General features: G+C 48.7%; 1 protein-coding gene across 8 annotated transcripts in view; it reads right to left on the reverse strand.

Moving 5' to 3' along the window:
* AMPD3 (adenosine monophosphate deaminase 3) overlaps nt 1-9,080 on the reverse strand; it is a 55,032-nt gene extending 45,952 nt beyond the window's left edge. Inside the window, exon 1 of one of the 8 annotated variants that reach the window (XM_055423389.2) lies at nt 8,222-9,080. Coding sequence is in view for 2 of the 8 variants with exons in the window: in XM_055423381.2 (XP_055279356.1) it covers nt 942-987 (46 nt within the window). In the remaining 6 variants the exon portion in view is untranslated. The other 7 variants (XM_055423387.2, XM_055423388.2, XM_055423383.2 and 4 more) reach the window with 7 other exon arrangements.
* Between the last annotated feature and the right edge of the window lie 3,489 nt (nt 9,081-12,569).

Below are 12,569 nucleotides of genomic sequence, written 5' to 3' on the forward strand. Positions count from 1 at the left end.
GCCACTTGGGGGTATCTTTTGTGTCTGTGGGCTCTTATGCCAGATCCTGCCAATTTTTCCACGTCGCATTTTTAGTTTACTCAAGTCAACTAAACATACTTTACAGGATGCATCCTTCTACAAGTGATCTTCCTTTTTCTTTAGCTCAAATAGCTTAAGTCCATCTTTTCCATATTGGGTCTCATCAGAAGTCAATACCTGCTGCTATGAAACAGGTCCTGGGGTCAATAATTAGGGAAATGCTTCCTTCCATAGCCTCTTCACCCCAGATTCACGGGGCATACCAAAGACTAGAGAATCACAGAGTACCATCTCCCCATAGACCTCTTTGTGTCAGTATCCATAGGAATCCCCAGCAGCACTACTACCAACATCTTAAATAACTGGTGAAGACTACTCCACACCTTAGAATTGACCAAGTAACCCAGTCAGGGTGCTGGGCTAAGTCAGTGGGTCTTAGGAGCCTTCTGGATATTTGCTGTCTTCTGCACATCATTGGCAGACAAGTCCCACCTGCCAACCCCTCCCTCCAGAGCCTGCCTCTCTTCTCAGACCCAGACACCCCGGCCAGGCCAGGCATGTGTAGGAAAGCCCAGCAGAGCTTCAGCTCCAACTGCCAGTTCAAGCCTGACTTTCAACCACTTGTCAGCTGAAGCCAGCATGCTTGGGAGGCTCAACTGTGAATTCACTGGCATTGGCTAGTGATACAGCTTATGTCGTTGTGACATAGAATACCACACCCTCCAGTGAGCTTGGCGGCAAAGTGTCTCAAAGTTAGAAAGCTGTAACATGCCACCAGTTTCAACAAACAGGCACTTTTTCACAGCATCACAGCCTCTCCAGAAAAGGGGCACAGTGCCTCTTAAAAATCCCCTCGCTACACAAATGAAGCTGTTTCTTGCTCCTGCCAGACTCCCATGGTCAGAACCCACAACACAGACCTGAGCCTGGTGCTGGGGTCCCCATGGCTGCTCCTGAGGATGCCATCCAGGTGACGCACTCGGATCAAAGGCTGCGTGCTGCCCGGGAGGCTGAGCTGAGTCAGTGTGAGTGCAGCTAGCTGGGCTCTGTCTGCTGCTGGGGTGGGAGGTCTCTGCTTTGCATATCTGTGAGCAGCCCTGCGCAACAGCAAGATATGCCTGGGCTGGAAATTCTTCCGTGAATATGAAATGGAAGTGGAAAATTTCCAAGAGTCCTAAAGGGCCCAGGTAATGCCAGCTATCACGGCTGCTGTGTCCAGAAAGCGGTGTCCTGGCCCCACTCACAACCCCCTTCAGAGCAGGAAACTCAAGCTGCTGCTGCTGCCCTAGGCAAGAGTACATTCAGCCTTCCCGACCAACCACAGCCGATAAGCCACCCCCTTCCTCGAACGTCCAGACCCCTCCTGAGAGCTGAGCACTAGCTGCCATACCATCACCTGCAACGCTTCCGTTTCTGAACCCCACTTCAGGCTCTGCCTCGCCACCCGACTCATCTTACCAGCCTGCCCTGGTCCCCTCAGAGGGCCCTCCGCCCAGAAGCAACCTTCCTGGGAGCACCCCAAGACTGGCGGTGCGGAGGGAAGGGGCTCTGGTCCAGTTGCCAATGCGAGCCCCTCCCCCAACCCCTAAGAGAGGGAAAGGACAGAACCTCGAGGGGAGAGAAGGGCGGGAGCAGGGGAGGATGAGAGACTGCCTGATCGGCTCCTTTCCCGGAAGGGACCTATACATCACAGATGGCAGGGCAACCCGACCAGCTCAGCCAGAGCAGCGGGCCTACTGGCCCACCCAACCGCCCCCCCCCCCCACCCAGGAAAGAAGCGCCTCCCATCTGCCCCAGCCAAGCCCACCTGCCCCAGCCTCCCCTCCTTACTGCCGCCCTCGGCTCCCACGTGGGCCTCCAGCTTGGAGAAGCCTCCTGAGGGCCGGCTGGATGAAGCCACCAGCAGCTGCCGGGCTCCCTGCCCCTGGTAACCCACGGAGCAGTTCGGGTGGATCACTACAGCCTCCCAGACCGTGAAGCCCCACTCCTCACCCGCCCTTTAGGAGAAAGACAGTCCTCTGTGGGGAAGCTCTCAACAGACACGCGGCCTCCCAGGGACTTAGAGCGGTGGCGTGGGTCTGGGAAATAACCATGAGCAATAGGGCTATTTCTGTGCTGCTGTTGAAATCCTGGGGAGAAGCGCCCAGAGAGGATGGGACCAGTTGTTTACTGGGTGGCTAGCTCCAGCCCTGGCTTGGACCTGAGTCACCTTCTCATGTCCAATCGTGAGGTTGTGCCTTCCTGAGCCGCATAATAATTCCTGTGCGTACAGAGTGGGATTACGGGTTGACACACGATCCTCGGGCTGCTGCTGGGCTTTAGCTACCCAGAGATTACGACCCACCTGTCCTCACAGCTGTTTCATAAACAGTGCGACCAGCAGGCTACAAGCAACCTAGAGGGACGGTCATGTGTATTCATTAAATAATTAAATGACCTCAAAATGGAGGGGAAAAAAAAAAAACCTGAGCCCTTAGTACTATTTTGCCAGAGGGAAGAGAGGCAAATGATTCCTTCAGCTAGGGTGTTTGGGACAGGAGGGGGGTTAGGATGGGGCTGCCATGGAGCATCCTAGCCCATGCATCTGAGAACAGACTTGGACCTAGCACATCCAGGGAGTCTTATTCTAGATCTTTAACCAGACCATGGAAAGTTCTGGTCTAAACAAGCATTTTCCAAAGTGTAGTCTGTAGAACATAAAATGCCAGAAGGCTTACACAATACTGCATACTATAGTCCTTCATGGGAATTCAAACACACGATTCCTACTAGAAGATTCTAAACATTTAGAAATCCTCTGGTCAAGAAAGCTGCTTGAGGGGACTACTCTGGTGGTCCAGTGGTTGGGAATCCACCTGCCAAAGCAGAGGACATGGGTTCGATTCTTGGTCTAGGAAGATCCCACACGACCGCAGGGTGACTAACTCTTCACACCACAATTACTGAGCCTGTGCACCCTAGAGCCAGGCAGCCGCAACAAGAGAAGCCACTGCAGTGAGAAGCCTGCGCACCCCAACTAGACAGCAGCCCCCGCTCAGCGCAACTGGAGAAAAGCCCATGCACAGTAACGAAGAGCCAACGCAGACAAAAATAAACAAACCATGACTTTTTAAAAGCTGCTTGACTTTGTTTAACCCAACACACTTATTTGACCCTTCCACTACTGACACCCTAGGGAAAAATACCTATGCATATCCTGGGCATAGGCTTTGGAAAATGCCTTCCACTTTGAGCCTTCATTTTCCAATCTAGAAAAAGCTGCCTTCCCAGGCCCCAGCGATTAGCATGAGATCTACTCCATCATGTCCAAAGAGAGATGGGCAGCAGCCCCACTACAATGACACAGGCTGGGACAATGGCCAAGGGTCCCACTGGAAGGATGCAAGACCCTCCAGAAGAGCGGTAGTTTTGAAGGAAACTGTGGCTTTGTCTTGGGAGAGCAAACTTTGCTCAGGAACTAACAATTCCTCCTTGAACCTAACACATCTCTGCTCCTCATGGCCCAGAAGTCCTCCTAGACTGAGGAACACTGGTCCCAAACTCAAAGTCTTTTACCTTTTGAAAGAACATTAAGACAATCTATGATACTACTGAATGGAAGAATATACTGCTAATGATATAACCAATAGGGGGCTAATAACCAAAATATATAAATACCTCATTCAACTCAACATCAAAAATACAAACAACTCAACTAAAAAGTGGATAGAAGACCTCAATAGACATTTTTCAAAAGAAGACATACAGAGGGCCAACAGGTACATGAAAAGATGCTCAACATCATTAAGAGAAATGTGAATTAAAACCACAATGAGATACCATCTCCCACCTGTCAGAATGGCTATCATTGAAAAGACCACAAATAAAAAATGTCAGCAAGGATGTGAAGAAAAGGGAACCCTCATACACTGTTAGGAGGAAGGTAGATTGGGGCAGCCACTGTGGAAAATCAAAAAGCTAAACACAGGACAACCATGCTGCTGCTGCTGCTGCTAAGTCACTTCAGTCGTGTCCAACTCTGTGTGACCCCACAGACAGCAGCCCACCAGGCTCCGCCGTCCCAGGGATTCTCCAGGCAAGAACACTGGAGTGGTTGCCATTTCCGTCTCCAAAACACAGGACTACCATGTGACCCAGCAATTCCACTCCTGGATATAGATCTGAAAAAATGAAAATACTAATTCGAAAGTACCCCAATGATCATAGCAGCATTATTTACAGTCCCCAAGACATGGAAGCAGCCTAAGCATCCATCAGCGATGGCCAGATAGAGAAGATGTGGACATATATACAACGGAATTGTCAGCCATAAGAAAGAATATTTTGCCATTTGCAATAATATGGATAGACTTGGAAGGTATTATACTAAGTGAAATAAGTCAGACAGAAAAAGACAAAAACTGTATGATACGACTTACCTGTGGAATCTAGGAAAATACAACAAACTAATGAATATAACATAAAGAAAACAAAGACAGTACAGAGGACTAACTAGTGATTACCAGCAGGGAAAGGAAAGGGGGAGGGACACCATAGGGGTAGGCGATAAAGAGGCACAAACTGTTATGTATAGAATAAATAAGCTACAAGCGCATATTGTACAACACAGGGAATATAGCCAATAATTTACAATAATTATAGATGGAATATAACCTTTAAAAGTTATGAATCACTATGCTGCATACCTATAACTGATATAATATTATACATGAACTATATCTCAATTTTTTAAAAATAGAATTTAAGAAAAAAAAGACAATCTATGATAACCAGGCCCAGGCCTGCATTTCCTGGCCAGGAGACCAGACTACACACAATTTTTTATTTTCATTTCCATGATATAAAAACCTACAATATTTATGAGGTTCAAGGATATAAAATTATTGTGCCAAATCAGGCTGCATTCACTTTTACCACTTAACTGTCCCTTACAAAATCCCAACAAACAGGAAAGGCTGGAATCAAATTATGTCTTATCCAAAAAGATACCACTCCCCTCTCCCCAAAAGGATGCAGTGGCCTTGTCTATATGGGGTTCATGTTCTCATTTCTGAGGTGTGCATGATTCAAAGAGAGGTTGGGCAAAGGGGTTTCGCTCACTATATATCACCCTCATGACAGACCTTGCCCATCTCATTCACTACTGAATCCTCATAGTAAGTATCAAGAAATATTTGAATGAATGAATGCATAACTTAATGAATGAGTCAATGAGCTAAGTGGTGAATCTACCTACGTCAATGTCAAGAGTCAGTACGGTATGTGGTTAAGAATATGGACTCAAGCCAGACTTCTCAGGTTTGAATTTTGCTTCACCACTAAGTTACATAACCTTGGACAAGTCACTGATTTCTCTGGTTCAGTTTTATTCCCTATAAAATGGGGATAATAACAGTGCCAACCTCATAGGTTGCCATGACAATCAGTTAGCGTGTGTAAAGTGCTTAGAATAGTACCTGGCACATAATATGTGTTTTATAAGTACCATCTCTTGACATCATTATCATCCTGATACTAGCTGTGAGAAAGTCCAACAGAGAAAATGAACATGACCTTTCATCTAGACGCCAAATCCTTTCATTCAGCATTATTTACTGAGCACTAATATGTGCCAGGTATTGTCTCAACTCCTATTTGGGTTCAAGGAAAAGGAAACCATGTTCAAATGTGAAACCAGATCAGGAAAAATAACCTTCTCCTCTATAAGTGATACTTCTTGCTGACTTTGCATGGCCAGCACTCAAGTCAGGACCCCACCCTCTCCAGTCCTAGCCCCTCCTAGATCAGAGCCCAGAGCCATGGTCTCCTGTCCTAGATAGGCAGCAGCACGCAGAAGAAATAAGAGATTAGTGTTTGTGGGGGAAGAACCAAAAGACCGATGAGCAGCTTACAGGGAGAGAAGATACTCTCCGTGTTTAACCCTAAGGCTGTATTTTATCTGCCCATGATATTTTCAAGACCAGGAATTGATTTCAAAGCCATTTTAAAGAGGACGGACCTAGTGTGAAGACAAGGAAAGCAGAGCTCATCTCTCCAAGAGCTTCTTGACTTTGCTGAGAGTCCCTCACCCCTTACTGAGGATCTCTGAAGAACCAAGGTTGGGCTGAGGGTGGGGCTCAGAGGTCTAAGAGTCTCCCACAGGCCACTCATGAAAGTCCTGTAGTTCTTAGGGCAGCCCCAAACAGGCATCTTTAGAGCAGCTCCTCAGAGTTTCTGCCAGAGTTGTAGGCAGATCAGGAGTAGGAAATGACAACCCCCTCCAGTATTCCTGCCTGGAAAATTCCATGGACGAAGGAGCCTGGAGGGCTACAGTCGATGGGGTTGCAAAGAGTTGGACACGACTGAGCAACTAAGCACAGCACACAACTACTCCAAACTAGCTATCAGTACACTAGAAGGTGAGGGCTGACAGAGGCTCCATGGCTGCCTGGCTCTACAGCTACACTGATGCTTCAGTCAGGGGAGGAATTTCTCCTATAAGAGTTCCAGTTGCAGCCAATTTCTCCCTAAAAGTGGCCAAATGTTGGTTACCACATCCAGGGGGATGGTCAACAAGGGCTCAGGACCATGCTAAAATTCCTCCGAGTGTTTCCAGCTTTCTTCACTCAGCTCCTTTGCTAATTTGTCATCACCAAGGTTCCACTCACACACAAGGACCCAACAGTTAGGGGAAATGACACTCTAGTTAGCAAGCCTCTCCTACTCCAGAGGCCTCTGCCTGCCAAATCAAGCAGTTCCACTGGCAAAGCAACTACCAGGAAGTTCAAGGGCACAAAGCAGACTGCCAGATGCAGTATACCTACCCCCCTTGCCTGGAAAGAGCCAAAGAGGTAAGGATGAAGGCCTCCATTGATCCCGTCACCTTGCCATCCTGTCCATCCCCCTGCCTTCAGGTGGAAGTCTTTAGCTGTTGGCATCTGGCCAGTCCTCAAGCACCCAGAAATTTGTCCAGGTACTTAAGTGGCGGCAAGTCCCAGACCCCTTAATTTCTCTAAACCTTTCGAATCCGAAATCAGTCGCCAGGGAGCCGAGATGCGGCGGCGGGCTTACCCGAGGACCCTGAACCCTAGGCTATCACAGGGACTGGGAGACGCCAGAGCCCTGGCAAGCGGTGAGCCTGGGGTCGGAGCCACCTTCTCAGCGGGCGAGGAAGCCCAGGACCGAAGTTCCCACCCCGGGGCGCTCCGACTCCCGCCCCGGGCAGCCGGGGGCCGCGGGGCGTGGGCCCAAGGTCAGGAGCGCAGCATCGCGCGCACTCACCGGGTTCAGGGGACAGGGCCATGCCGTGGGCCGATGGGGGCGGCCCGCAGGCTGGAACACAGGTGGCGGAGCGGGGCAGGGCGCACAGCCAGCACCGCGGAAAGGCTGCCGAGCACTGCTGCCGGGCCGAGCCGGCCCCGGCCAGGCCTTGCGCGCCGCTGGCGCTGGGCGGGAGCCTGCGGAGAGTCCCGCAGCAGGGGCGGGGACCGGCGCTCCCAGGGCGCGGTTCTGCGGCGTCCCGGGCCCGCCGGGAGGCAGGAGGAAGGCCGCCCCCGCAGGGGAGAAGCCCGGGGTCCTCGCGCCGCCCCAGCCGGTGACCTACCTGGGCGCGGAGCGGAGAGGACGCGAGGAGCCGGCGACAGAGCGGTGCGGGCCGGGCCGCCGCCGCGCAGGTCTGCCCTGCCCGCCGCCCGCCCGCCCGCCGGGCCGCCGCTACCTGGAGCGCCGCTACCGGGCCGCGCGGCCAGCTGGAAACTTGAGCGCCCCAGGGGCGCCGCGGCGGCGATGGGTCCCTCGGCCGGAAGCGCGCCCGCAGCCGCCGGGGGTCAGGGCCAGCCCGGCTCCTCGCACCTCGCTTCCGCGGCCAGCCCCGGCCCCCGAAGCGCTCGCCTCTGTGTGCGATCTTCCCGAACCTCCTCCCCTGCCGGAACTTGTCCCAAGGAGAGATGCTGGGGTCACGGTCCCCAAACAGGTGACTTACTCCCCGGAACTGAGCTGACACTCCCTCTCTCCCTCTCCTCCAACCCTGGGCTTATGCACCCGTCCCTGCGAGTCCGGACTGACCTCTTAGTTGCCAGAAGCCAGTGAGTGCTTTGTAGCCCCAACTCGCCCCTCCCCAGCATTTGAACTTGCTGACCACACCTTCCTTCCTGGAACCCTTGGAGTACAGTTTCCAGAGTTGGCGGCCGCGCCCCCCCACAACCCCAGATTTTCAACATACCCCAGTGATGACTGCTGGGTTCTCAGCCTCCAGGGCCTGGCTTTTCGTTGCAGCATTGTTGGGTTTTCTACCGCTGAGCTGCCTGCCTCCTCTGGGGTTCTCACCCACTCCCACGGTTTTAACAGCCTCCTGCCTGCTAATGACTCTTGAACCTCCTCATCATTCCGGAATGCTCCAGAGCTGCAAATGGTCTATCCAACTTACTGGACATATCTCCACCAGAGTTTCCAAAGCCTGGGAAAACGTGTCCAAACTCACACTCCTAATTTCCTCCCAGGAACGTGCCAGAACCTGCTCTTGTTCCTGTGTTTCTGTAACCAAGCAGGATCCTATAGATCCTTCCAAGGAACAGCCTCCTCCCGCCTTCCATGCCCTCCACCCGCTTTTTGTTTGTGGAAAACTTTAGTATCCTAGGGCTTCCCTCCTAGCTCAGTTGGTAAAGACTGCCTGCAGTGCAGGAGACCTGGGTTCGATTCCTGGATGGGGAAGATCCCCTGGAGAAGGAAATGGCAGCCCACTCCAGTGTTCTAGCCTAAAGAATCCCATGAGGAGCCTGGCAGGCTACAGTCCATGGGGTCACAAAAGTTGGACACGACTTAGCATCTAGGCCTTCCCTGAGTTCCCAGAAGCAGATTTAATCAGAGAAGTGAGAAAATGCTGACACAGAGGAAAATAGACAAGTAAGATAAAATAATAACAATTTAGCTATAAAACAAACTCAAGAATGTTTAGCTCCTCCTGGAAGGCTATAGATAACATCTGAGCCATAACCTTGAGCTGTTTTGCAGACACTGAAACCCACACCAGTTGAAAAACATTAACTGTATGTTGATCAACAAGCACATAGACCTCCAACAACTGGAACCAGAAGGTTGATGACGTTGACTCCCAACTATCTCACCAATCAGAAGACTGTCCACGAGCTGTTCACGCACCCTGTGACCCATTTCCTGTCTTTAAAAACACTTCCCTGCAATCCATCCGGGAGTTCAGGTCTTTTGAGCCTTAGCCACCAATACTCCTTGCTTGGCCTTGCAGCAAATGATGCACTTCCCTTCACTTCCCAACAAGCTGGTGTCAGTAGATTGGTCAATGGACCCAAGTTTGTTTGGGTAACATTTCAGCCTTCCGCAAGACAGCACCACTGCCCACTTCCGCAGGCCACACTTGGGAGCTATTCTCAACTCTTTCTCCCTGTAATTTCTCACATCAAGTTGGTCATCACGGGGGAATGAAACTATTCATCAGTGTCCTGATGGTGCCAACTGCCTTCACATCATCTTATTCATGTACCAAGATTTATTCCTTCTATGTCCTAGCCTGCTATTTACAATTTATGTGTAAGTTTTATGTACATGTAGCTGTATAAATATATAACGCACACTTGCCAGGTCTGCTGCTAAGTCGCTTCAGTCATGTCCGACTCTGTGTGACCCCATAGACGGCAGCCCACCAGGCTCCCCCATCCCTGGGATTCTCCAGGCAAGAACACTGGAGTGGGTTGCCATTTCCTTCTCCAAGGCATGAAAGTGAAAATTGAAAGTGAAGTCGCTCAGTCGTGTCCGACTCTTAGCGATCCCATGGACTGCAGCCCACCAGGCTCCTCCATCCATGGGCTTTTCCAGGCAAAAGTGTTGGAGTGGGGTGCCATTGCCTTCTCCCTTGCCAGGTCAATCAGTGGTAAAGAATCACCCTGCAATGCAGGAGATGCTAAGGTTCAATCCCTGGGTCAGGAAGATCCCCTGGAGAAGAAAATGGCAACCCACTCCAGTATTCTTGCCTGGGAAATCCCATGGATAGAGAGGCCTTGTGGGCTACAGTCAGACAGGGTCACAAAGAGTCGGACACGACTTAGCGACTGAGCACTCACAAAAACTATTAAAGGATTTGGTAAAGATGAAACAATAATCTTAAATAATTTCATTTTTAATACCTTTTCCCCCTTTACTTTAAAGTTATTACCAAAATTCTGTTTAGTGAAAGCAACATGATTAAAAATGATTTTAATAAGTCTTACTTTAATATTTTATGAGATTAGAAAGTATGCTTTTAAGTTCAGTTAATGTCAATACTTAGTTCTAATGGCTGTTATTGCAAAACGAAAACCTCACAAAGATAAATACACCCAAATAGAAGAATTTTATCTTTCACTGCACTTATTAAACCATAATTCTCACTGCTTAAATTCCATCTAATATCAGTTTTGCAAATGTGATGTTCCCCCAGAAAACTCTTCTTTGTCCCTGAAGACTTCATTCCCAGTGATGTTTTCGTTATCAAGCAAGGGTTCAATGCCTCATGTGTATAGGAGCCAATAATATGTCACTGGTTTTGAGGCGAAAAAAAAATCTTTATTGCGAGGTTGACCAGCAGAGAGACAGGAGACAAAGCTCTCAAATCTGTCTCCATGATCCAGGGTTGGGGTAAAATTTAAGGGGTTAGGGGAATTTCAAACTTGGAAGCTGATTGGCTAGTCTTGAATCAGAACATATAAGCTAGTCATGCTACTGGAAGCCAGGTTTTCCTTTGCTTTGTTAAGGGTTCCAGTGTCAACCTTTGATTCTTTGAGTTCTGTAGACTGAAGATTCTTGGTTGGGAGTCATCCTGGAGAGATGGTTTCCCATCTTGCACTGTTGTCTTTGTAAAATAAGTCAAGGTTTGATTGATGAACTTATTTGAAGGAAGCAACACCAGTTTAAGCTGGTGCTGTTTCAACAGTCTAGTTGGGGAGGCAAAAACCAGTATAAGCTGGTTGATGTTTTAGAAGCTGTTTCATTTTCATCAGTTGTTTCTGTGGATATTTTTAACAATGGGATTTTTTAAACTCCAGAAATTCTTCATTTGGAAGAATGCAAAATGGGTTTTAAAAATGTACTTCTTAATTTTGAAGGCTGTGGCTATGCCAATCTCTATAGTTGGCAATGAGACACTTCATTTTGGCATTAAAATCACATAATAATAGAAACAGTTCCAAACATCAATTTTCAAAGTGCTTTCCCCATAACGTGATTATTTTAAAGCACAGTCATATTCATTGCCAAAACATCACCTTTACCTGAAGGGATACATTGTGTGTGTGTATATATATGTGTGTGTGTGCAGGGGGGAGTGGGTGTGGGGATGTGTGTGTGCACTTCCGTGTGAGTTCACACACAGAGACAGTCACAAGCAAGAGGCCAGCAAATTTGAAATAACTGTTTTTTTCCTTTTTTTCATTATTTTTCGTTGCACAGGATCTTCATTTCTGTGCAAGGGCTTTCACTAGTTGCAGCAAGCAGGGGCTACTCTTCCTTGCAGAGCACAGGCTCTAGGCACACAGGCTTCAGTATTACCAGCAGGCAGGCTCTAGGATTTGAGGGCTTCAGCACAGAGGCTCATTAGCTGTGGCTCTCTGGCCCTAGAGCTCAGTAGTTGTGGTACAAAATCTTTAGTTGCCCATGGCATGTGGAATCTTCCCAGACTAGGGATCGAGCCCATGTCCCCAGTGGATTCTTATTCACTGTATCACCAGGGAAGTCCAATTGCCCTCTTCTTAAAGAAACACATCTTTTAATTCCACAACTTTTAAGTTCTTTCCCTTGGGATGATCAGTAAACCTTGACTAATATAAAAAATGTTCATAGTCTCATCCACATCCCATTATAAATTATTGTAAAGATTCTACTGTATTTAATTTTTTTCAAATTAACCATATTATCCACATCCTATATTTTGGCTCTTCTAACTTCAATTTCTATATTGTTGCAATTTGTAAGTGAATGATGCCATTGATGAGTTTCATATGGAGTCCCTCCCTGCCCCCAATCCATAGTTTTGTATTCCAGTCTGGGCAGCCACTCCATTAGTGGTTACAGACTTTATTTTTTTGGGCTCCAAAATCACTGCGGATGCTGATTGCAGCCATGAAATTAAAAGACGCTTACTCCTTGGAAGGAAAGTTATGACCAACCTTGATAGTATATTAAAAAGCAGAGACATTACTTTGCCAACAAAGGTCCGTCTAGTCAAGGCTATGGTTTTTCCCATGGTCATGTATGGATGTGAGAGGTGGACTGTGAAGAAAGCTGATCGCCGAAGAATTGATGCTTTTGAACTGTGGTGCTGGAGAAGACTCTTGAGAGTCCCTTGGACTGCAAGGAGATCCAACCAGTCCATTCTGAAGGAGATCAATCCTGGGTGTTCATTGGAAGGACTGATGCTAAAGCTGAAACTGCAATACTTTGGCCACCTCATGCGACGAGTTGACTCACTGGAAAAGACTCTGATGCTGGGAAAGGTTGGGGGTGGGAGGAGAAGGGGACAACAGAGAATGAGATGGCTGGATGGCATCACTGACTCTGTGGACATG

Source organism: Moschus berezovskii, chromosome 14, assembly GCF_049115385.1.
Source record: "Moschus berezovskii isolate FMDL1 chromosome 14, NW_MosBer_1.0, whole genome shotgun sequence".
Lineage (NCBI taxonomy): Eukaryota > Metazoa > Chordata > Mammalia > Artiodactyla > Moschidae > Moschus > Moschus berezovskii.